This window comes from Callorhinus ursinus, unplaced genomic scaffold (assembly GCF_003265705.2).
Source record: "Callorhinus ursinus isolate GAN/ISIS: 27379988/994484 unplaced genomic scaffold, GSC_fseal_2.0 scaffold35, whole genome shotgun sequence".
NCBI classification, from domain to species: Eukaryota; Metazoa; Chordata; class Mammalia; order Carnivora; family Otariidae; genus Callorhinus; species Callorhinus ursinus.
Window position 1 is genome coordinate 1,503,834 of NW_027397097.1, and position 26,498 is coordinate 1,530,331.

General features: G+C 42.3%; 1 protein-coding gene across 6 annotated transcripts in view; it reads right to left on the minus strand.

Moving 5' to 3' along the window:
- STIM1 (stromal interaction molecule 1) overlaps positions 1–26,498 on the minus strand; it is a 188,838-nt gene that overhangs the window by 30,264 nt on the left and 132,076 nt on the right. For all 6 annotated transcript variants that reach the window (XM_073879621.1, XM_025848489.2, XM_073879622.1 and 3 more), the window contains 3 exons: positions 23,982–24,096; positions 4,422–4,533; positions 1,066–1,181 (listed from right to left, as the gene is read on the minus strand). In XM_073879621.1, the coding sequence (XP_073735722.1) occupies positions 1,066–1,181; positions 4,422–4,533; positions 23,982–24,096 (343 nt within the window). The remainder of the gene's footprint in view (positions 1–1,065; positions 1,182–4,421; positions 4,534–23,981; positions 24,097–26,498) is intronic.

The following is a 26,498-nucleotide window of genomic DNA, read 5'->3' on the forward strand; positions in this document are numbered from 1 at the left end:
AATAAATAAATAAAGTTTATTAAAAATTTAAAAAACAAAAAAAGTACAGACCCACCCACCTCTATTGAGACCAGCTTGGGCACCTGTCAAGCCAAATGCACGGATGGGAAAATGTTCTACAGTCTCCGCCCCTGCCTGCTAGCTGGCTTCTCTGGACTCGTTCCTGGTTCTATTTCATTCTGCTGCTGGCCTCCTCAACCGATGCCGACAGCTCCCAAAGGGCAGGAAGTGGGCCCTAGGAGCCTGCTTGGTGAAGGCTAATCTTCTAAGAAATCTTACCACTTTTGTTCCTCCAGAGTTCACTTAGAGTAAGGAAAAGGATGGCAGGGTTGGCCATTCCCACCTTGCAGATCTTCAGGAACTGAACTACCTAATTCTCTCAAGTAACCCCTGGCTGAAGAGACTACTCCTTCCTTAGGCCTGAGTGTCTCTATGATTCCGTGGAAGCCCACCTAGTCGTCTGTGGCTGGTCCAAGGACACAAGGTGTTCAGCAATCAGTTCATATGCTCTGCAGGTCCATGGTGAAAGCAAGGAACGGCTAAATGGCATTCAGACCCTATGGGTTACTTATTATCCCTGAGCATACCTTTCATATTTCAGCTTTTGTATTCTTGCTCCAGTTGTTTCTTCCCCCTAGAATGTTCTCTCCTGCCACCTGCACGGTATAAAGCCCTACCCATCCTTACAGGCAGAGGTCACATGCCACCTCTTCTACAGGATGCCTTCTCTCTCCCTCCTTGGGACCTCAGAAGCATCGTGCACCTCTCTGGAACATTCATTTTATCCCTTTAGGGCAGAATATGATTCATCCAGACCTTCCTCTAGGGTCCGGCACAGCACTGGCATAAAGTAGGTATTTTCTTAATGTATCTAATGAATGGACCTTGCCATCTGGCTGGATTAAAATATAAGCCTATTTGGTACTTCATATTTTCATTTCTTAGTGGAAAGACTGGAGGTGTTGCCTTGCAGGTATGCCTAGGAGACCCAGGACCTCAGCCTAGCCACCCCAACAGCCTTGGGTTCCATGTCACATCAGCAGCCCTTCTCTCCCCAGGACTCACAGAGAGGAGGCCCAAACAGCACTGTGTCCAGGGCCTTCAGCTGCAGCTTCTGCCTATGGCTCCGGTCTGTCATCTTCAGCACAGTCCCTGTCATGGTGGTGTTGGTCACAGCGAGCCTGTTGGAGCAAAGAGGAGGGGCTCAGTTTCCTGCCAGTAAAACCAGGAAGGAGACTGGTAGGATTACCCACCTCCTCCAGGAACACTTCCATGACTTCTAGCTCCTGGTGACAGCTCCCCTCTGCATTCTAGAACACAGAGTCTAGACCAGTGGTTTTCAACAGGGAGTAAGGAGGGACAGACACATAACATGTACCGAGAATATGTTCTGCCCATGTCCACCATCTCCTGAGAATCCTACTCTCTGAGGATTGTCCATCTGTGACCATTCCCACCCCCAACTGTAAATTTTCTGTTGTGTTTCTCCTGCCAGGGATTATCCATTATACATCTGCCCCCACACTCCCACCATTCGTAAATGCATTCTCCTGTCTAACCCCGGTCAAAACATCGTGCCACGTGACCCAGCAATTCTGACAGCCTCTAATCCTAACCCTTTGCCATTAAGTATAAACCTGCTGATGACAAACATTGCATTAGTCTTCTTATCTTGTATTTGAGTCACTGCAATTTACTCCCAGATTACTGTAATTTTTTATGACCTTCAACACACTATTCATGATAACTCTAATAAGAGAGGGTCTGTAAACCAGAAAACGACCCAGGAAAAACTGGACTTTGTTTCTCTTTTGCTAGAACACTGTGGGCACAGAAGGAGACGGGTATAAGATATGAAAGGTTATCAATGCACTGGTCCGGGCCCCACATGTGAGCATTTACCACTACCCTACTCCATGAAGGCAGTGCTCTTTTCTGATGCATAGCTTTGTCTCCCCAGGTAGAAAAGAGGCCTCTGCCATTGTGGTGTGTGATTTACACTCCTGCCTGGGTACAGGAGCAGCTACATCCTTCTCTAGCCCTGGGAAGCAATCAAGCCCGCCTATATGAGAGGCAATGAGACAAGGGGTCAGGGGATCAAGCTTCTGGTCCCAGCTGAGTCAGCAACTCACTTGTCTGATCATAAGCTGCTTGGTCTCTCCTCTGGGGCCCCATTTTTCCTTCTGTGTAAACTTATGTAAAATCAGATGCTTCCTACAAGCCTGAGAGTTCTCGGGGTTCCTCTTTGGAGAGAACACTTCTACCAGGTGTACTGGCCTCCATGTAACTCATCAAAATAAGTGTCATCTTTTCCACAGTCTATTTGTCAAAGAAATCTAAGAACTGGAATATTATTTATTTCTGAGCAATGAGAGAAATGAGAAAGGAGCTGACATTTACTAAGCAACTACTGTGTACCTTGTACTGTTTTCACACTTTACATAACTCATTTAGTCCTCTGACTTTAAGAACACAGTTCTATCATCAGCTCCACTTCACAGATAAGAAAACTGAGACTTAGAGTTGAGTAACTTGCCCAAAGTCACACAGCAAGTAAATGGCAAAGGCAGGAAATGAACTCAAATCGTCTAGATTCTTCCCATTATACCATGTTGCCTAGCGGTGGGCTGAGAACCACTGCCACTCCATCCCACATGCCATGCACTGAGGCTCCATGCTTCCTGCTGTCACTAAGGTGCCACAGCTTGGCTTCCTCTACCCCTCTGCCTGGCCTGGCTGGGTCTGGTCTTGGATCTAATCCTAGCTACAAGAAGGCTACGTGAGCCCATGACCTGAGAACTGACTTCTTATCCTATGTTTGAGTTTTAATCCAAGCCATAGCTATTCCTCCAGATGGAATGAGCCAGGAATCCACAAGGCAATGCGGCTATTTCCATGGGTAATGAGAAAGAAACCTAAATCCTGGGGCTTCATGGTCAGACGTCATCTATTTAAGGGGGTCTAATGCATTTCTTTGTCCTCAGAGCCCAGGAGAGAACCCTGCCCGGGGTAGATGATGGGTAAAGTTTTGTTAAAAAGAACTACACTGAATATTTCCAGGAAGCCTATCTTCAACTATATGGGGGCAAGAGGAAGATGCAGTGAAAAAAGCAGGGCACTTAGAACCAGGCAGACCTGGGTTCAAATCCCAGCTCCGCCACTTGCCAGTTTGGATAAATCATAAAATATTTGAAATTCAGTTTGCTCACCCAAAAGCTGGGGTAGTCATTCCTTTCTCCCAGAACTGTGAGAATCAACTGAAATAACAGGTAGGAAAGTATTCTATAAGGGGATGTACCAACATTAAGATTATTACTCTCTCCAGAGTAGGGAGAAGCTGTGAAAAGAGGGCTGCAGGCAGCGGAATGGGGAGCAGCCAGCTCCACTAGGCCTGGAGAGCAGGGCCTGGTAGCTCTGGGGCCAGAGGCTGCCGTGGGTGGGCATTCCAACCGCTTCACCTTCCCCTTTCCCCTTTGTTGAAGCTCATAACCAGATGCACCTACGTAATAAGATGACAGATTGTACATAATCAGCACTTACCAGACAGTGAGCCCTTTGAGGGCAAGGGTGGGCTGTTGTCATCTTTATCCCTAGCACCCAGCACAAGTGCTTGGCACAGAGCAGGTACGCAGTAAATATGTGTCGAATGAATAAGTAAATGGATTCATGACTGAATGACACATGGCACTAGGTTTGACATCCCACAAGAAGCCCACGCAGAGCTCCATCCCTTCCCCTTCCCCTCCCCCGCAGGCCCTGGCACACTGTGCCTGTGAAGGAGGCAGAGTTAGGGCACCACAGCCCTTGCAAGAGCCACTCCAGAAAGGAGGCTGGGGCCAAGGGGAGTCAGGCCTGCCTCACACCGCTTCTTTAGAGCAGATACACGGTATGTGGATAATTCAGGGGAGGCTAACAGAGTCCCGAGGCTCCTGGGCAATAAAAGAGGCAGCTGCTGGAGGGACAGCAACAGAAGAAAGAAACACCACAGGCTTTGAAGCCCACCCAGATCTAGGTTCCAATCAGTTTTGCCTCTAACTAGCCACGTGACCTTGGAAAAGTAACTTAGCCATGTTCACCATCTATGTGCAATAATACCTACCTTACAGGATTGATGTGAGAATTAAATGAGATACTGTATACAAAGTGTGGAATAGGAGTGCCTGCCACGTACTAGGCATCCAATAAATGACAGCTATTAGTACTATTCCCAGGCATGACAGAAATACTACATAAGAGAACGGATGAGAAGCAACTGTCATGCTTTACAGTAAGTGCCCAACGGATGCGAGAAGAAGAGAGGTCTGCAGATTCTGCCCTGAAAAGGGTGGAACCTTGGGTAACTGGCCAGAGCAGCCTGAAAGTAGCCGACGCCAGCCCATCCCCCGCACCCCTGGGGGAGAGAGAGCCAGTCTCCTCCTGACCTCGGCATGGCATGGCCACTGAGCTGCAGCTTCCGGAAGGTCTCCTCATACTGAGGCAGCTCCACGTACGTGATCAGCCACTGCACCACCTCATCCACGGTCCAGTTGTACACTGTGGGAAGAGATGAGCAAAGCCTTGATTCCAGAACACAAGCACTACCGGAACTTACCATCACAGTCACATCGGCCTTCTCACTGACTGCATGCTTATGTGTTTACCATCCCCACCCCCCACAAAATCCTAACTATGAAAGGAGTACATACTGTACTTTTTGTTTGACCCATAGGGGACGGACTTGCTCTTCCACTCTACCAGCATTTGGGATGAAATCATCTTGAACTAGAATAATGACAGTAATACTAATAAATGCCATCCTTTCTGTGGCACCTACTATATGACAGGTACTGTTCTAGAAGCCTCATATATATTAACTCATTAATCTTCACAACCACCATGTGAAAGATAGGTCCCATTTTATCCCTGTTTTACAGAAGAAGAAACTGAGGTACAGAAACATTATATATAACTTTCCCAAAGCTGCCCAGCTAGGAATTGGTAAAGCAAATGTCTGGACTCAAGCAATGTGGCTCCATACCCTTGCTCTAAGCCATCATGTACTCTTGTGCTCTCTCGCTCTCTCTCTCTCTCTCTACTTGATAGATTGATGGCTGGCTGGCTGGATGACATACAAGGATATGTGTATCAGATGACACCCACTGATACTGGCATGCTGAACTTAAAAAACGTGGGAGCAACTGAGTTTCAGCAAAAAGATACCATTTTTATTGGATTTGAAGTTTGCTTTTAATGATGAATCTGGTTTTGTTTATATTTGTATACAAATTTTATATAGCAACTTAAACCGCATTTTATGTTTGTACACATTTAAATAATAATTATAATAAAAACAACTTAAGTCAGCACTGTAGGTCCAAGAGAAGTTATTTCCCTTAAAAGGGATTTGTGCATTCTTCAAGTTTGAAGACTACTGCTGTGAGCAGGAAGAAGCCAAAAACGTTCTGAAGCAGAGTGAAATGGTGAGATTTCTCACTCTCTTCTCTTAAGGTCCATGTCTTTCCCCAAAACTGCCTTTCATCAGAATGTTGTCCAATTTCCCTCTAAAAGTCAGACAACACTGAAGACATGGACTATGTCCTATTGATTGTTGCCCACCCCACTATCTCTAAAACACAGATTCTCTGGGACGCCTGGGTGGCTCAGTCAGTTAAGCATCCGACTCTCGATTTCAGCTCGGGTCCTGATCTCAGGGTCGTGAGATGGAGCCCTGGGTCAGGCTCTGCACTCAGCGGGGAGTCTGCCTGAATATTCTCTCTCTTCCTCTTTCCTCTGCCCCTCTCCCTCATACTCTCTTTCTCTCTCTCTAAAACAAATAAATAAATCTTTAAAAAAGTAAAATAAAATAAAATAAAATAAAATAGAGCTTCTTATATAGTAGCATCAATAAGAATTTACTCAAAGAATAACGACCCCCACATGAGGAGTTCCAGAGACATTCTGATTGTGGGCCCGCAAACAGAAACAACAATCTCCTTAAACAAATACACAGTGCAACACCTCGGATGCTGGGCTATTTCTGTCACTCTCATGGAAGCTGGAGAAGCTGGAAGGCTGGGCCTGCCCCTTCGTTCTCCTACACCTCCGCCAGTGGAGCCCAGCCCATGGTGTAGAGCAGACACTCAGACATCCTACAGGAAACAAGGCTGAAGGCAAAAACGTTCCAATCTCTTAACGTCCTCAAGAAGCTTCTAGAGCTCAGGAGGGAAGTTCTGAGGCCGAGAGACTCTGGAGGTACCTGAAACTATCTGCAGAGGCACAGGAGGTGAGAAGGGGAAGGGGCCTGGGGAGGAAGGGAGGCCGGTCTAGTGCCCTCAGACCGCATCCCAGAGGACAAGATCCCAGAGGCTAGGCAAGGGGCGCTTGGTCATCGCTTGGTTAAATTTCGAATTCCCAGACTAGAAAACATTGAAAAGAAGAGAGAAATTAATGTCCAAGAGCTACGTTCAAATCCTGGGGTTTGGGAGAGGAGGGAGGACAGAGCAGGGTTAAAAAAGTAGGACGTATCAGCCTTTTATTCCTGAGAAAGAATGTATCTGCCTCTGTGCACACCTGGTGACAAATGCGCGCGTTCACCACAGTCTGGAATGCCAGGTAGTGAAGGCGTAGCCGAGTGACACACAGACCTGAGGCAGACGGACAAGTACCAGCCTGTGAAGTGCGGAGAACAACACGCTCCCGCCACTGCTGCCAAGGGCGCTCAGCCGTGTCTCGCACAAAGGGGCCTTTTTGCTTGGCATGGGGAGTGGGAAGAAGGCCACTATTTTGCTGCTAGAAAGGCCTGAGGCCAGCTGAGCCACAAGGGCCCCTTGTCTACTGGGGGGATGCCTCGATGCAAGCGGGAGCATGGAGACGCCTGGCGTGCGGGAACTCCTCCCGAGCTGCACCTTCTGCTGCGGCGGAGACAGGCAGAGGCACTCCAACCAGAGTTTCTCAGTCTGCACCACTGGCATTTTGGGCAGAACAATTCTCTGTTGTGGGGGCCGTCCTCCGCAGTGGAGAGTGGATAACAATATTCCCTGGCACCTAGCCCCTAGGTGTAGCATGCTGCCACTCGTGACCGTCAAAAATGTCTCCAGGTACTGCCAAATGTTCCCTGGGGGACAGGATGCCCCCACCCCCCGGCTGAGAACCACTGCTCTAAACACTACATTAAGTGAGACAGAGGATCTTGCAAGGGGGCCACCGCACTCCAGTGAGGATGGACTCTCAACACAGTCAGCCCCTACATGGCTAAGCTATTGGGAAAAGGATAACAGCTTCAGCGTGTCAGGATAAATCTCAAGATAGTTGTTCCGTGTGTGTGCATGCGATCATTCTGTTACCTAGGCAGACACCCTATCCAAGTAGGCTTGGCAGCATGGTGTGGCCATCCAGAGTCACTGCAGTCTGAGCGAAGCAAGCCAGGATGGGCTGCATCCTTGTCAGAGAGCAACCCTGTGTCCCACTCACTCAGTAGTCAAGGCGAGATATCAGGGCCTCTTGCCCCTAAGGTTCAAGCACCTAAAAGCTAAAAGTCTTGTTCTGCTTTCTCATTCCAAAAGAGAAAATGGGAAGAATCTCCAGGCCAAAGTGAGGAAGACGGTAAGAGCAAGTACAAAGAACTATTGCCGTCAGTAGAAAGCCACAGAATTTGACAAGGAGGGCTTAGTACAGATACGGTCTCCAAATGACTCACGTGTCTAAATCCCAGGAGGGCATGCAAACAAGAGACAGTCTTCTAAGTCATCAGCCTCTCATCACCCTGAGCCTGTCCATAAGGCCCCTGGAGAGATCAAAAACTACATCTCTGGGCAAAACGACAGACAATACTACGCAGAGTCAGAGAAGGCCAACCCCTGGAGTATTCCATACCAAAGAGTCCTTCCTAAGAGAAATCTATAAGGTGACTAACTTTGTAGTCTCCAACCCTTTTCATGACATACTCTAACTGTATTTTGACCATACACTGCCAATATATGGCTGTTTTATGGCTGTTCATAAATTAGATTCACATGCTGACATTAGGTATATTGTAAAACATACACAAAAATTAAAGAATGAGATATAAATGCAATAAAAGTACAAGCTATAGTCTTGTCTTGTAGTTCCCCAGATGATTGTGTTGTACAGTTGGACACCGCTGGGCAAACAGTCAAACTCATCCAACCCAGATTCGGTTCAGTCAACCTGAACTTCACAGCTCTGCCCTGGATGCTGTCTCTGCTGTAGCTCTTACCTCGGCAGATCTTATACAGAATCGGTATCTTGCACTATTTTCTTATGCATCCTTGGACATTGCTCTCAGATTTCTAGGTCTTTGCTATTTCCAGAAAAGCTCTTTTCCCTCTTTGCGGCCTGCTAACCACCAACTAATCCTTAAAACCCAGCACTAACTCTACACTTGTGGAAACGCTTTGGAGCCCATTTCAAAATCCTCTCTTCTAAAACCTTCAAAATAAAAAGTACTAGCTCTCCCTTATGTTATATTGGGAGCTGTATGTTATATTGTTATTACTTAGTCACGTACCTCTCTTCTCCATTGTGCTTGAACCAATGTGGTGGTAGGGAACATGTCTTTTCTATTTCCACATTCCCCGATGTCTAACACAGAGCTAGATCATTTGAACTACTCTGTAAAGTTTACTGGACAAAAGAATCAATATAAATGAATGAATGGACAAATGTAGGCACTCTGTAGGTCCTGGATCACAGGTAGCACATCCCATCAGGATTTCCATTATGCTTTCCCACCAACAGCATCACTTTCCCCCACAGACTTCTCATGGAAGTAAAGCACTTACCTTATTCATATCAGCAGAGAACTCCAGAAATTGATGTTCAGTTAGCTTCTCTTAGAAAGTCAAGATCTATCCTGGCCTCCATATTATGTTTCATAGATAGGAAGGGGCCTTTTCCATTTGAGAAAGATTTTTATATAAAATGAGTAAACTCAGGGTGCCTGGGTGGCTCAGTTGGTTAAGCATCTACCTTTGGCTCAGGTCATGATCCCAGGGTCCTGGGATCCAGCCCCGTGTTGGGCTCCCTGCTCAGCAGAGTCTGCTTCTTTTTTTTTAAGATTTTATTTATTTATTTGACAGAGAGGGACACAGCGAGAGAGGGAACACAAGCAGGGGGAGTGGGAGAGGGAGAAGCAGGCTTCCCGCTGAGTAGGGAGCCCAATGTGGGGCTTGATCCTGGGATCATAACCTAAGCCGAAGGGAGACGATTAATGACTGAGCCACCCAGGCGCTGCAGAGAGTCTGCTTCTCCCTCTGCCCATCCACCCCTGCTTGTGTGCGCTCTCTTTCACTCTGCACTCTCTCTCCCAAATAAATAAATTCTTTAAAAAAAAAAAATGAGTAAACTCTCCCACTTTATTCTGAAATAACCACAAAAAAATGAAGTCATCGAGGACTGCCAAATACCTGGCCATTTTAGAATGCTAGATTTATATATATATGAAAGAGGGAAGAAACGTGAACAAAGAGAGAACTATAAAATGTGAGGCCTGTTCAGAGAACACTAACTCCAGTTTGTCTGGAGTTGAAGGGTAACATATAGAGACAAGAAGAGTAAGGCATTACTGAGGCCAAATGATAAACGTCCTTGAAGGCAGGTAGTCTCAAACTCCAAAATCATTTATTCACTGAAAAAAAAACAAAAACAAACACCAAGCACTGACTACTTGCCAGGTACTGCTTTAGGAGCTAGGGATACAACAGTACACACAACAGAGCCCCAGATCTCTGGTGGAGAGAGACAAACTAAAACACCATAAACAAATAATTCTATGTTGGGTGGTGATAAGTACAATGAAGAAAAACAAAGCAGGGTAAGAGAATAAAGAGCAGCGCTTTCTCAGATCGGATCAGGGAAGGCCTCCCTGATGAGGTGACATTGGAACAGAAAGTGAAATGAAGGTGTGAGCCATGTGAATACTTGGGGGAAAGGCATTCCAGAAAGATGCAACAGTAAGTATTACTCCCTAGCACTTGAGCTATAGCGATACATCCAGGAATATGCCAGAACAGATCCTTGGCCTTGGCCAATCCTTTCTCTTGCCAGAGAAAGAATAAGCAGTAAGAAATGGGCTCCTGAATCAGGATCTCTTTCCCCTAATGGACTGATGGTGCCTCCAGATGAAGCCCTCATCTAGTTTTGTGGTTTCAAACCCACACCCCAACAGAACTATGTCTGGCAGGACTGCTGACAGTCCTTTCTTTGCCTCTCCTTCCCACAGCTGTTAGTCAGTTGATCGCTCAGTCAGCTTTCGCTCAGCCCTTTGGTCAGCCAGTCAGCACAGTGGTTAAGAATGTGGGCTTTTGTTTGAATTCGGGATCTACCGCTTACTAGATGTAGGACCACAGACAAGTTACTTAACCTTTCTGGGTCTCATTTTTGTCACCTATAAAATGGTGAGAATCAGAGTTCTCACGTCACAAGAGCAAAGTGAAGATATGGGAAGCTCCTAGCATAAGTAAATACCAAGAAAATATTAATTATTATTACCATCACCATTCATTTATTCATTCACCAAGCTTTCCCTGGCTTCCTACTCTGGTAGGTTCTGGGCAAGTTACTACATACAGAGACCAATATGCATAACTTCCGGGGCACCTGGGTGGCTCAGGCGTTAAGCGTCTGCCTTCGGCTCAGGTCATGATCCCAGGGTCCTGGGATGGAGTCCCACATAGGGCTCCTTGCTCAGCGGGGAACCTGCTTCTCCCTCTCCCTCTGCCTAACACTCCCTCTGCGTGTGCTCTCTCTCTCTCTCTCAAATACATACATACATACATACATAAAACCTTTAAAAAAATAAAAACATCTTATCTTTAAAAAAGAAAAGAAAACACATGAGGATAAGATAGGACTTCATATGGGGTGATGTGGGGGCACCAAGAGAGGAATGGCTGACTGCTAGAGTGAGACAGAAAAGGCATCACAAAGCCTAGCTTCTTTCTGGCTACTCTGGATAGAGAGCACTCCCACAGACCTACAGAATCGTACCAAAGTGGCCCTCTCCTAAAAGCGGTTTGTGGCCTAGGCCCAAGCTTTGTCCCTCTGAGTGGTTTCCTTCTGGCTTTCACTAGCAGCTTGCCATCTGCGCCTAGAGGGAGGCAGGGGTCTTAGTTTTCTGATGCAGTGTCAACCTCAAGCCCTGAATCATCATTACAAAAAGAATCCGGCCCTTGGGTCAAGGCCTCAGGTGACAGGCCCACAAGGCCACCCTGCACAAACCAGGTCTGTGTGGCCGCAGAGCAGTAAGAGAACCTAGGTTTTGGAATGTTGAATGTGCCAAACCACTTGTTTAAGATCACACAATGGTAGAGCCAAGGACAAACTTCTGTCTTCCACATCCCTACACTGGGCCAGGCCCTGTGCTAAGTGTTAAGATATAAAATCACATAAGATAATGCCCTCAAGCAGTCTGGTGTGAAAACAGGCAAGGGAACAGATGGTTGCAATTAGTGTGCTACATGCGATGATGAGATAAGGGTAAGGAGCTGTGGGAACACAGTAGGCACCTAACATAGCCTATGGTTTCCAGGGAAGATTTCCTAAAGAAGGGTATACTTGAGTTGAGTCTTCATTATCAATTAGGATTTAATCAGATCAACAAGGGGGAAGGACAGAGGGAACAGTATATGTGAAAGCATCAAGGAATGAAAGGAAATGACATATCCTAGTAACTGCAGATAAATCAGTGTAGCCATAGAAGAGATGGGATGGAAAGTGGTAGAAAATAAGGGGCACCTCAATGTTCATAGCAGCAATGTCCACAATAGCCAAACTATGGAAAGAGCCCAGATGCCCATCGACAGATGAATGGATAATGAAGATGTGGGATATATATATATACAACTGAATATCGCTCAGCCATCAAAAAGAATGAAATCTTGCCATTTGCAACAACATGGATGGAACTAGAAGGTATTATGCTAAGCGAAATGTCACTCAAAGAAAGACAAATACCATATGATTTCACTTGTATGTGGAATTTAAGAAACAAAACAGATGAACATAAGGGAAGGAAGGGAAAAATAAAGTAAGATAAAAACAGAGAGGGAGGCAAACCATAAGAGACTCTTAACTACAGGAAACAAACTGAGGGTTGCTGGAGGGGAGGTGGATGGGGGGATGGGGTAACTGGGTGATGGGCATTAAGGAAGGCACTTGATGGTGTTATATGCAACTGATGAATCACTAAATTCTACCCCTGAAACTAATAATACACTATTTTTTAACTAAATTAAATTTAAATTAAAAATTTCAAAAAAAAATAAGAAAAATAAGATCACAGAAATTAGCATGGGCCTGATAAGCTAATCTAGCACAATCTAGAAGGTACTCAGTTAATTGTTTTCTTTTTTAATGCAGGGATATTTGCACAAATTGTAGGAGAGAAACAGTACCTTTTGGGGCCAATACTACAAAGGTGAATAGGCATGATGGAGAAATGCAGCATTAAAATATGAAGAAACTCTCAGGATATAAAAGATCACTAGATTTTTATTTACATATACATATTGAACTTTTTTCCCCTAATTGAGATAATTTAGTTGAGATTACAAATGGACATTTAATTTTAATGCATCTAACATCTCATAGATAAACATTTAAAAAAATCGATGGCATTTTCTATAGTAATTTATTTCATCAACAACTACTGAGCTTTCAAGTACCTTATTTTGTTAAGTACCAAATGAGACAGCAGTTGTAACCTAAGCTTACTGCTAATTCTACAGAAGCTCAAGTGTTACCTAACCAAAAGAAGAGCCAATATTTATCTCTTCAAAATAACATATGATTATCATATATGATTACACAGGAATTTACTTGTACCATCTTTAGCAATACCTTTATTTATCCAGGTTCCAATTAAGAATATTTCTTCCACCTAAGAATTTGGTGTCCTAGCATGTTTGTCTCATTATTTAATTTTTTTTTTTTTTTTTTTTTTTTTAATGAGAAGCCACTGAAAAATGCAAGCAGAGACATGGTCAGATATTTACTTTTGAAAGATCTCTCTGGAACCAATCAAAGGACAAACTACAGTATGAGGTAGACTGAGCCAAGAAGAATAGTATGAAAGCATCCAATCAAAAGATGATTAAGCTGAGGTTTCTGCTTCAGGCTAAGATGAAGTAACTAGAATGGAATTCATCCTCCCTCCGGAAACAACCAAAAAAAAAAAAAAAAAAAAACCCCCCAGGAAAAAAAAAGACAAAATATATGAAACAATGGTTTTCAAGACACTGGACATCAGCCTACAATGGACAGTGATCTTTGAGAGATAGTAATCAAATGAGGCAGGTGATACAATTGCCCTAGCTTCTGGCTTTGAAAGAATTTCCAGGCCACAGTGCAGAGTGGAACTAAAGTTGAAAGGGAAGACATGGAAGTACACCACTGTGGTTCTTACACTATATGTGATAAGGTATAATAATATCTCTTGAGAAACCTCATGTACTATTGGTGGGAATATAACCTGGTGCAGTCACTGTGGAATACAGTATGGAGGTTCCTTAAAAAATTAAAAATAAAATTACCATATGATCCAGTAATTCTACTACTAGGTATTTACCCAAAGAAAATGAAAACACTAATTTGAAAAAATATATGCACCCCTGTTTACTGCAGCATGATTTACAATAGCCAAGATATGAAAGCAATCTTAAGTATCCAGTGGTAGATGAATGGATAAAGAAGATGTGGTTACCATATGCAACAATACAGATGGACCTGGAGGGTATTATGTGAAGTAAAGTAAGTCAGACAGAGAAAAATAAATACCGTATGATTTAACTTATATGTGGAATCAAAAGAACAATACAAATGAACAAACAAAAAAAGCAGAAACAGACACATAAAACAGAGAACAAACTTGTGGTTGCCAGAGAAGGGGCTAGGGGAAAGGGCAAAATGGGTGAAGGGGAGTGGGATATACAAGCTTCCAAACAGAATGAATAAGTCACAGCAATGAAAGGAAGAGGAAAGGGAATACAATCAGTGGTATTGCAATTGCAATAGCATCATATAGTGACAGTAGCTACAGCTGTGGTGAGCACAGCATACATATAGAGTTGTTGAATCACTATGCTGTACACCTGAAACTAATGTAATATTGTGTGTCAACTATATTTCAATAAAAACTAAAATAATAATATCCCTAGAAAGTAGACTGTGATAAGTTAAAGATGCATATTTTATCTCCTAGAGCAATCACTAAAATTAACAAAACAGTTAAACCAAAAAAAAAAAAAAGATAAAATGGAATCATAAAAACTACTCATTAATCCAAAAAAAGGCAGAAAATGAGGAAAGGGGAATTAAAAAAACAGCAGGAGAAAAGAGAGAACAAATAGCAAGATAGTAGCCTCAAATCTAATCACATTAATAACCACATTAAATGTAAATGGTCTAATACCCCAACTAAAAGGCAGAGATTATCAGACTGCAAAAAATATAAGACCCAATCATAAACTGTTTATAAGAAATGCATTTAAATATAAAACCACAAGGGGGTGCCTGGGTGACTCAGTCGGTTAAGCATCTGACTCTTGATTTCAACTCAGGTCATGATCTCAGGGTCGTGAGATGGAGCCCCACGTCGGGCTCCTCACTGGGTGTGAAGCCTGCTTAAGATTCTCTCTCCCTCAGGGCACCTGGGTGGCTCAGTCAGTTAAGCGTCTGCCATCAGCTCAGGTCATGATCCCAGGGTCCTGGGATCGAGCCCCGCAACAGGCTCCTTGCTCAGCGGGGAGCCTGCTTCTCCCTCTGCCTGCTGTTCCCACTGCTTGTGCTTGCTCTCTGTCTCTCTGTCTGTCTTTTGCTCTCTCTGTGTTAAATAAATAAATAATATCTTTAAAAAAAAAAAAGATTCTTTCTCCCGCTCCTTCTGCCCCCCCAAAACACACACACGTAGATTAAAAGTAAGTAGATGGAAAAAGATACACAAAACCAAAGAAAGTTTTATTAATATAAAAGGAGACTTCAGAGCAAAGAATATCACTAGGGAAAAAGAAAGTCATTTCATAATAATGAGATCAATTAATCAAGAAGACAAAATAATCTTAAATCTTGGGGCACTTGACTGGCTCACCTGATAAAGAATGAGGCTTTTGATCTCAGGATCATGAGTTTGAGTCCTACATTGGGTGTAGAGATTACTTAAATAAATAAACTTAAAAAAAAATCCTAAATCTTTATGCACCTAGTAAGAAAACTTCAAAATACATGAAGAAAAACTCACAGAATTAATAGGCAAGGAGAAATAGGCAAATCCACAATTATAGTTGGAAATTTAAATACTAGCCCTCAATAACTGATAAGAGCAATAGGCAGAAAATCAGCAAAGATACAGCAGACTTGAACAACACCATCAACCAACATGGCCTGATTGACATTTATAGAACACTCCACCCAACAATAGTCAAGTGCACATGGAACATTTACCAAGATATATGATGTTCAAGGACATAAAAAAAAAAAGGTTTTAAAACTTTTTAAAGGATTAAAAAATATTTAAAGAATTCCTACTTTAGAAACCAATATTACACTGTATGTTAAGTAACTAGAATTTTAACTAAAAATTTGAAAAAGAAAAAAAAATATTTTAAAGGATTCAAGCCATACAAAGTATGTTCTCAGACCACAATGGAATTAAATTGGAAACTGATAACAGAAAAATATCTGGAAAATCCCCCAGCATTTGAAAACTACATACCATGCTTCTAAAAAACTCAGGAAATCAAAGACATCAAAAAGGAAAGAGAAAGTATTTTGAACTGAATGAAAATCAAAAGAAAACATATCGGGGCGCCTGGGTGGCTCAGTCGTTGAGGCGTCTGCCTTTGGCTCAGGTCGGGATCCCGGGGTCCTGGGATTGAGCCCTGCATCAGGCTCCCTGCTTGGCAGGAGGCCTGCTTCTCCCTCTCCCACTCCCCCTGCTTGTGTTCCCTCTCTCGCTCTCTCTCTCTCTCTGTGTCAAATAAATAAATAAAATCTTTAAAAAAAAAAAAGAAAACATATCATCTAACATAGTGAAGAACCATTACTAGATGGATATAAGACAGACTTCAGAGGTATGCATTTCCAGGGCCAAAAGAATTCCTCAAATTGGAATACATTATTAAGGAATACACTGTATTGGAGTTATTGGAGACTGTATCAGACCAAAAAAGAAAAAAGAAAAAGTGATAATAAGGATTCATCACCAGTTGTGTTTTCATTTTAGGTATTTTTACTCTGTCTATGCCACCAACAAATCAGTTAGAAAAAAGCAAACAACCAAAACATACCAGAATTTGCAAAATACCTAAAGCAGTACTTACAGGAAATTTATAGCATTAAATGTCTATATTAGAAAAAAGGAAAGGCCTCAAAACAATGATCTTAGTTTCCACCTTAACAAACCAGAAAAGAACAAATTAAACCCAAAGTAAGCAGAAGAAAGAAAATAATAAAGATTAATGTAAAAATCAATGAAATAGCCAACAATAGAGAAAATCCTTGTGACCAAACACACTGGTTCTTTGAGCATATAAATATATTAAAAAGAATAATAAGAAAAGGTTATGAATAAATGTATGCCAGTAAATTGATGACTTAATGAAATAGACAAACTGAAGACACAAACTACAAAAGCTCACTCAAGAAGAAATAGATAACCTAATAGTCCTATACCTATTCAAGAAATTGACACTGTTATTAAAAACCTTCTCACAAAGAAAATTCCAGGATCATGTGGCTTTATTGGTGAACTCTAGCAAGTATTTAAAGAAAAATAATACCAATTCTATATGAAGTCTTCTGAAAAATTGAAGAATACTTCCCAATTAATTCAATGAGGCCAGCATAATCCTGATACCAAAAACAAAGGTATTATAAGAAAATTATAAACCAATATCCCTCATTAACAAAGATATAAAAATTTGAAACAAAATTTTAGCAAGTAGAATCCAACCACAGAGTAAAAGGATAATGACCAAGTGGGGTTTATCCCAAGAATGCAGGGTTGGATTAACATTTAAAAATTAATCAATGTGGGGGGCCTGGGTGGCTCAATCAGTTAAGTATCTGACTCTTGATTTTGGTTCAGGTCATGATCTTGGGGTTGTGAGATCAAGGCCCAAGCTGGGCTCCATGCTCAAGGTGGAGTCTCCTTGGGATTCTCTCTCTCCCTCTCTCTCTGCCCCTCCCCCTGTTCATGTGCTCCCTCTCTCTCTCTCTCTCTCTCTCTCAAATAAATAAAATCTTTTTTTAAAAATAATCAATGTAGGGCCCCTGGGTGGCTCAGTCGTTAAGCGTCTGCCTTCGACTTGGGTCATGGTCCCAGGGTCCTGGGATCAAGCCCCACATCAGGCTCCCAGCTTGCGGGGAAGCCTGCTTCTCCCTCTCCCACTCCTCCTGCTTGTGTTCCCTCTCTCGCTGTGTCTCTCTCTGTCAAATAAATAAATAAAATGTTTTAAAAAATAAAAATAATCAATGTAATTCACCATCTTAGCAAATAAAAACAGAAAAACCAGGCAATCATCTCAACAGACAGAAAACTCATTTGATAAAATCCAACATCCATTCCTGATAAAAGCTCTCAGCAAATCAGTAATAGAAAGTTGCTTCCTCAATTTAACAAAAGACTTTTGCAAAAAAATCCCCACAGCCAATGTTATATGTAATGGTGAAAGACTGAATGTTTTCCTCCTGAGATCAGAAACAAGACACAGATGCCTACTGTTACCACTTCCCTTCAAGACCGTACTGGAGATACTAACCAGGACAACCAGACAAGAAGAAGGATTTTTTTTTTTAAAGACCTTATTTATGGGGGCACCTGGGGGTGGCTCAGTAGGTTGGGCATCTGCCTTCAGCTCAGGTCATGATCCCAGGGTCCTGGGATTGAGCCCTGCATCGGGCTCCCTGCTCAGCAGAGAGCCTGCTTCTCCCTTTCCCTCTGCTGCTCCCCCTGCTTGTACTCCCCTCCTCAAAAGAATAAATAAAATCTTAAAAAAAAAAAAAAGACCTTATTTATTTAAGTAATCTCTACACCCAACATGGAGCCCAAACCCACAACCCTGAGATCAAGAGTTGCATACTCTACCAACTGAACCAGCCAGACACCCCCACAAGAAGAAGTCTTTAAAGACATCCAGATTGGAAAATAAAATAATAAAACTTTCTTTATTAGATGACTTGATTATCTCGAAACTCTGATGGTATCTCACTAATGAGTTTATTGTAAGGTTGTAGAACACAAGGATCATTATATAAAAATCAAATTTTTACATATCTTACCACAATTTAAAAAATACAATAACCCAAAATCTATGAAATAGAGATAAATCTGACAAAAGATATGAAAGACCTGTACACTGAAAACTACAAAATACTACCAAGAGAAAGTATGTCTCCTAAATAAATAGAAAGATGTACCTTATTCATGGATCAGAAAACTCAATATTGTGAAGATGTCAGTTCTGTCAAACTGAGCTATAGATTCAATGTAATGCCAATCAAAATCCTATCAGGCTTTTTTGTAGAAATTGACAAGTTGATTCATGAACAAAGAGCCAAAACAACTTGGAAAAAGGGAAGTTGGAAGGTGAACGCTATCTGACTAAAAGGATAGTATAAGACTATTGTAATCAAAATAGTACGGTATTGACAATAAGGACAAATAGATCAGTGGATCAGAAGGTAAAGTCCAGAAATAAACCCATACTTATATGGATTATTTATTATTTATTTATTTATTTATTTATTTATATTATGTCATGTCAGTCACCATATATTACACCATTAGTTTTTGATGTAGTGTTCCATGATTCACCGTTTGTGTACAACACCCAGTGCTTCCTGCAATACGTGCCCTCCTTAATACCAATTGATTTTTAGCAGTGGAGAAAGGACAGAATTTTCAGTGAATGGTTCTAGAACAATTGAGACATCCATGAGCACAAAAAAGATCTCGGATCCATACTTAACACTAACATACACAAATGAATACAAAACAGATCAGAGGCCTAAACATAAAACCTACAACTATAAAACTTCTAGAGGGGAACATGGGAGAAAATCCTTGTGTAACCTTTGGTTAGGCAAATATTTCTTACATATGATATCAAAGGATGAGCCACAAAAGCACAAATTGAAAAACCGGCCTTCAGAAAAATTAAAACTTACCTTTCTTCAAAAGAATGGTAAGTCACAGACTGGGAGAAAATCTTTGCAAAATATATATCTCATAAAGGATATCCATTTGTATACATGTGTCAAAACTCAAAAAAAATTATACACTTTCAGTATTTACACCTGATTGTATTATCAATTACAACTGAATAAATCTTTCAAAAAGATGAAGTTGAGCTAAGGCAGTATCAGAGGAGATGCACATAAAATATAGGAGAGAGGTAGAATCCTTAGGACTTGGTAACAGAAATAGGTGAGAGATGCTCAGTTTCCTTTATTAAATGTGGATTCAAGTAAGACCTTTTACCTTCAAGTAGCTATTTAATGTAAACCAAAAATGACTGCGGTGTTAAATCACTGCACTGATGCTAGTTGGGTTTTGTTGTTGTTATTGGAAAAAAATGATCTAAAAGAATCCAAGACAAAGAGAAAGAAAAAGTCAATTATATCTTTCTCCCCCAAAATGTAGCAACAATGGCTGAGGTATTTAACTCAATGACTTAAAGATTCACTTAGCAAAGTAATTTTTATGTAACTAAAACAAGAGGATAAACACCTCTCTCATTGGGTTTATGTAAAAGCAAAAAGGGGATGCCTGCTCTTTTATACTGATCTGACTTCTGAAATGGTTTAGACAGAAGTCCAATGCCACCTGCCCCTGCTGGGTTATGTCAACAGAGAAAGGCCAGTTCTGCAGGGTTTCTCTCTAAAAGCCTCCTGGTTTGCCAATATTTCTCCAACTGCCTCCTGTGAAAAATCCATCCTACAAAGAATAGCACAGACAGAACTGGAGATTTGTTGAGTTTATTTCATCATTTCCAAATTATTATTTGGAATTATTTCCAAATTATTTCCAGTAGAAAATAAATACTTTCTCAAGGCAAAGGTCAAGGTTACACGAGAATACTGGGTTCTTTTGCTTTCAGCTGGAATCATATTATTTAGTTAGAATAAAAGTTGATAGTTTAAGATGTCTTTGATCCATACAAATGGGGAAAGAAATTATTACTTTGTTTGGCTGATAGCATCCTTTGAAATCACATGTCCAGGGAAAGGGAGAAAAAATAGTAATGATGCACTTTGTTTAGAAGAATAGAAACCGTGTTTTAGAGGAGAATGCTCTTAGGTCAGTGCCTCCCACCATCCTCTAAGGGCACTGTTACTGTTTCCACTGGCTCAAATACGCAAACAATAATTCTGTTTCTCAAAGATTCTACAAACTCTACCTGGCCTACCTTCCTTTAAAGAACTGCCAGCCCCCCTTCCTCACAGGGTCTTAGAGGGATTGGAAATTGCCACAGCCCCCCACCAAGCCCCATATATATTCTCTCACTGCCTCTACCCTACATAATAAGTCTGTGATCCAAACTATGCCAATCTGATTCTCCCTCCACCATATATGACCGTTGAGCAAAGATACTTAGTTAGATAAAAAATGAATGAAGCAGAGACATCTAAGAGTAGCTAATTAGAAAAAGCCAATTCCCTAGTCCCTGCTGCTGCTGGGATCCCTGGAGTTTCCTTTGTTCTTGATCCTTCCTCAGCCCAGTTTGTTCAACTCTTTCTTACTTAATTTTGTATAACAAAGAATTCGGTGGTCTTTGTCTTCAGGTCAATTTCCCTGGTGATAGGAAAATTGAAAAAAATAGAAAAAATAGAAAAAAAATCCCTCTGTTATTCATGTTGGGGCCCTTGGATCACACTTGAGTTTGAGCTAACAACTCTGGACAGGGGCTAGTGACCAGGAAGACCAACCAGGTGACTAGGAGATTGGGCCTTTGGGCCAGGAGATATTAGCCCAACCTTCAGAAAGGAAAAGGGGGTGCAGAATGAGTGCCATCATGGAGCCAGTGATTCAATCAATCATGTCTATGAAATAGGCCCTCAATAAAAACTCTGGACACTGAGGCTCAGATGAGCTTTCCGGTCAGCAAACATATTCACGATTAATGTGCTGGGAGGGTGATAGGTCCTGATTCCATGAGGGGAAGAGGGACAGAAGCTCCAAATTCAGGACCCTCCTAGACCTCACCCTATTAGTCTCTTCTTTCGTCTGGCCCGAACTTTTATCCATTATAATAAAATTGTAACCATAAGTACAGCACTTTCCTGAGTTCTGTGAGTCATTTAGCAAATTATCAAACCTGAGGGGATGGATAGTGGGAACCCATGATTTGTAGCCAGTCGGTCAGAGCACAGGTGGCAGGAAACACCCAAAGTTTATGGCTGGTCAGTGTCTGAAGTGACAGCAGTCCTCTTGGGGACTATGCCCTTAACCTGTGAAGTCTGCACTAACTGGGTAGTCAGTGACAGAATCGCATTGCATTATTTCATGAAACACTCTCTCTGCCTCATATTCCTCATCTGTAAATGGAGACAATCATGGTATTTCGACTTCAAAGGGTTTTTGTGCAAAACAAACGAGTTACTATACATGAATCACTCAGAACAGTGGCTAGCATATATCAGATACTATGTAAATATTATAGTCAGTTTTTTAGTTCTTGTTGTTTTTAGTACTGAAGTCTAGAACTGGCTAATGTAGCAATTATCAGGCTTTTCTGTTAAAATCTAAATAACACTGAGAAAACACTGGCTCCCACCATCAGTCAGAAAATGTTAACCACACTAATCATGTAGATGGTACTGACACTAGCCAGCTTATGTTCTGCACACAAATGAACACTGCTGATATCTATCTTATCTAGCAAAACTCAGGCCAGCCAGCTTGTGCCAGTGCCAGAATATCACATGCGTTTTGTAGCTCTGGGAATCATCACTCCAGAGATTAGGGGCCTTGTTGTAAATAACAAAGCAAATTGTCAGGAGGAATAGTACACATGAAGATCCTTACTTTTAGCTTGTCGAATCACCAGGCATGACACATGGTGAGCAAATCCTAAAATGATACATACATGTCACCTCTCGGCTTAGCTATAAGCTACCTCCCAGGGCACTGGAATGTTTCTCTGCTCATCAGTAATGGAAACCAACCCCTCAAAACTCACTCCATTGCCTTCCATCTTCCTGTCATCTAGAACATACTGGGAAGTGTTCCAAATAGTTACTGAGTCCAGGAATAAACTTCTTACCAGAAAACTGTCTTGGCTGCTTTTTAGTATTATGATTTCGTCCCTCTGTTTCTGCCCTCTCTTGGTCACTTTCCCTTCCCAGCTACTTCTGTGCGAGCTTTCAGAGAAGGCCAGGAATGCTCTCCCTGCCATTGTTCATTCCAAATTCCCACTTATGAAACCCACTCTTCAAACCCAGGCACCATGTCCTCATGTTGTTACAGAAAAAAGGAGAAAACTAAAATTAAACAGTACTAATAGAAGATTTTTCCTGGCAGTGCCAGAATAATTCCAAAGATCATTTCACTGCTTGATCTCGCATCAGTAGACAGCCAGAGCTGCTCAGGAACTATTAAACAAAGCCCCCACAAGGAACTTGGCTCCTAACAATTTCCAGAAAGCTGTCTGTAGAGCTCACTTATGCTTCTTCTAAACTGATAAAAACACAGAATGAACAGGAAGTATCAGGACCAGAATCCAGGTCTTCTTGCTTTGAATCTCATGTTCCCCACATACATTATACAGGATCCCTTCCAGATCTAAAATTCTGTAATCCTAGGCAGGATTAAAACAAAAATAGACACTGCCTCATTTCCTACCAAAACTGGTTTTCTCTACCACCAGACCAGTGCACGGAAAAGCACTGGCCCAGCGAGAGGAAGGTCCAGGTCTAAATTCTGGCTCTACTATTTACTAAGTGCATGAAAACGAACAAATCGCTTTATAAATCTGGGCATAAGGCTCCTCATCTGCAAAAGCAGGGGCCCTGGCGGTCACTTAAGTTTAACCCTTCTTAGCATCAAGACCTACCCTATGAGACCCTGCAAAGAGACTGCTTCCAATCTTGTTAGTATCAAAGGATACTCCAGCCACATATAGAGATGGAGAGGAGGCTAAAGCCCTGTCTTTCCCTTCCCTGTCAGGCTTCACGAGGTTAGATATGCTCTTTCACTCAGAGCTCTGAAGCAAATGCTCCAGGAAAAAAAAAAAAAATGGCAGTCACCGCTTAACAGTTTTATGCATGAGAAATAACTAAAGTTTTTATTTAATAAGTTCAACACGAGGCCACAGAATGACATGCCTGCTGAAGACTCCAGTATCTAATTAGGCTGCATTCACAGATGCACACAGGGTCCAGAACTAAGAAGTTAACAGTCCTGCTCAACTCGTGACGTGTGGTCAAACCACACGTAGGGGTCTGCGTCCAACTCTAGGAGCTATGATCTAAGACATTAACAAAAGTGTTCACAGGCAGGAAACCAAGATGAGGAGGAGGCTGAGAAAACATGTTTCCTTCAAAGAACCTGGCTATTTAACCTGGAAAAGAGAAGGCTCAGGGGAGAGTCCATCTTACTTCCAGCCAATCTTTGAATCATCTAGGTCTCAGAGACCAAGTGGGGAGCTATGGAAGGAAGGGGCTGCCTCAAAAGGCCAGCAAGCTCCCTATCTCTGGAGAAGCAGCAGAAAGTGGGGTAGGTGGTGGAGATGGGGAAGGACATGATGGAATTCAATTAGAATGCCAATGAAGAGCAGCTCCAATTCTATTGGGAGGGTCTTCCCCCACTCCCAGCACAGTGACTAGATTCAGTCTTATTCAGTGACTATATGTAGAACCATTTTAATAATTTGCTCTTTACAAAGCGTTTTATACTCATGTACTCTTGAGGCCAAGTTGCTGCCCATCTTCTTCTGTCTTCTCTAAACCTTCCAGCAACTAAGATTGACAACCAAGCTGCCTATTACCTTCTGAAGATTTCCATGCCTTCCACAGGTCCTCCACACTGATGAGCTTATCCTCACCATGGAAGGTGCTGTGTTTCACTGTCGGGTCATGGTAATTGAGGTCCTCCCTCAGGAACTGCAAGGGAAAAGCACACAAGTCACAAGAGATACCTAGGATCCAGCCCACCAAGATCTCCACGCAGGCCACCCAGCTTTCCACAGCACACTCCATCCACCCAACGTACATGTGTATCACGCCACTTATCTGTCTTTCCAAGTGCATATGTCCTAGTTGCCAACTACACTGTCTCTTCTTCTTTGTTGTATGTTTCACTTGAAAAAAATGAATAAGAAAGTCCTCCCTCATATTTTTCTAATTATGGAAAGATACTAAATAATAGTTAACCGGAATTCAATCAGCTAGAAGAAGGAAGAAGGATAGAGAAAAAGAATTAACAATTTGTGATCACTTGTTTATACACTAAGCAACATTCCAAGAACCTCTACAATACTTTTTCGTCTAATCCTCTACAACCAATGAATTATCACACCTATTTTATAGACGAGAACAGTAATACTCTAAGATAATGCAACCTGCCCCAAATCACATTGAATTTAGAGAGATTAAATTACTTGTTATGATGGTTTTAAAATGTGTCCACAATTCTATGACAATCCTCCCACAAAAGGTGAATTCCCCTCCCCCTGAATATAGGCTGACATGAGTGACTCATCTTCTAACACACAGAATGTGGCAGCAGTGATGTTGAAGGACTCCAAGGCTAGGTGAGAAAAGGCAATACAGAGTCCACCTGCCTCTCTCCCTTTTGGGACACATGCCTTGAGAGCCCTGAACAACATATATGAAGCCTGGCTACCCAAAAGCCACCACTCTGGAGAGATCATGTGGAAAGACTATATAGAAATAGAGAGAGATGTCTGAGCAGCCCCAGCTGTTTGTCTCCCCTGCGCAGGAGTCAGACATGTGAGTGACTGAGATTTCAGGTGATTCCAGCCCCCAGCTTCTGAGTCACTGCATCTGATCTCAAGTGGACACAGATGAGCTGTCCCTGCTGAGCCATGCCCTGGTTGCAGGTAAATGACAAAAGAAATGTTGTTGCTGTTTTAAGCCACTGAGTTTTGGGGAAGTTTGTTATACAGCATTAGATAACTCAAACATTTCCTCAAGGTTACAGCTGATAAGTGATGGATTTGTATTCCAACCCAAGATATCTGACTTTATTGTCCAAATTTTTCCCCAGCACTGTAGATGCTGTCCTTTAATTATTGGTATTTCTTTTCATAATATACTCTTACAAGAAAAAAGAAAAGCAAAAGAAATCAAAGCTTTTAGAAATTTTTTTAGATTTTATTTATTTATTTGAGATAGAGAAAGAGGAAGAGAGAGCACACGCGCGCACAAGCAGGGGGAGCAACAGGCAGAGGGAGAGGGAGAAGCAGGGTCCCCACTGAGCAGAAAACCTGATGCGGATGGGGCGCCTGGGTGGCTCAGTCAGTTAAGCGGTTAAGCGTCTGCCTTCAGCTCAGGTCATGATCCCAGGGTCCTGGGATCGAGCCCAGCGTCGGGCTCCCTGCTCCACCGCGGCGAGTCTGCTTCTCCCTCTCCCTCTGCTTGCTGCTCCCCCTGCTTGTGCTCTCTCTCTCTCTCTGTGTCAAATAAATAAATAAAATCTTTAAAAAAAAAAAAAAAAAAAGGAAGAAAGAAAGCCTGATGCAGGGCTCGATCCCAGGACCCTGGGATCATGACCTGAGCCGAAGGCAGACGCTTAACCAACTGAGCCAACCAGGCATCCTGAGAAAATTTATTTTTTTAAATATTTTATTTATTTATTTGACAGACAGCGAGAGAGGGAACACAAGCAGGGGGAGAGGGAGAGGGAGAAGCAGGCTTCCCCTGAGCAGGGAGCCCGATGCGGGGCTCCATCCCAGGACCCTGGGATCATGACCTGAGCCGAAGGCAGACGCTTAACGACTGAGCCATCCAGGCGCCCCTTTACTGGTATTTTTTACTTGATGTGACTTTGTCATCACACATTCCTTTAGTATTTGAACATATTTATAATGGCTACTTTTAAGTCTTTCTCTATTAAATCTGAAACTTGGTTACTCTCACGGTTTCCTTTGCCAAGAGCAGTGGTATTCATGGTCTGTCATTTTAGAGAAGTCAAGGAAGGTCTCATTAAGAAGGTAACTTTCAAGCATATATCTGAAGGAGATGTTAGAAAGGCAAGCAGAATAACTGGGAGAAGAGCATCTGAAGCATAGGGAATGGCAAATGCAAAGGCCCTGAGGCAAGAACATGCTCAGTATGTTCAAGGAATAGCAAGGGGGCCAGTATGGCTGAAGAGAAATGAGAGGCAGTGACTAGTGGGACATGAACTAGGGAAGAAGCAGGGGTCCAGATCATAAGCCCTTGTAGACCATTATAAGGACTTGGACTTCGACTCTGAGAGGGAAGTTGTTGGAGGAATTTGACAGAGATGCAACGTGATCACATATATATATATATATATATAT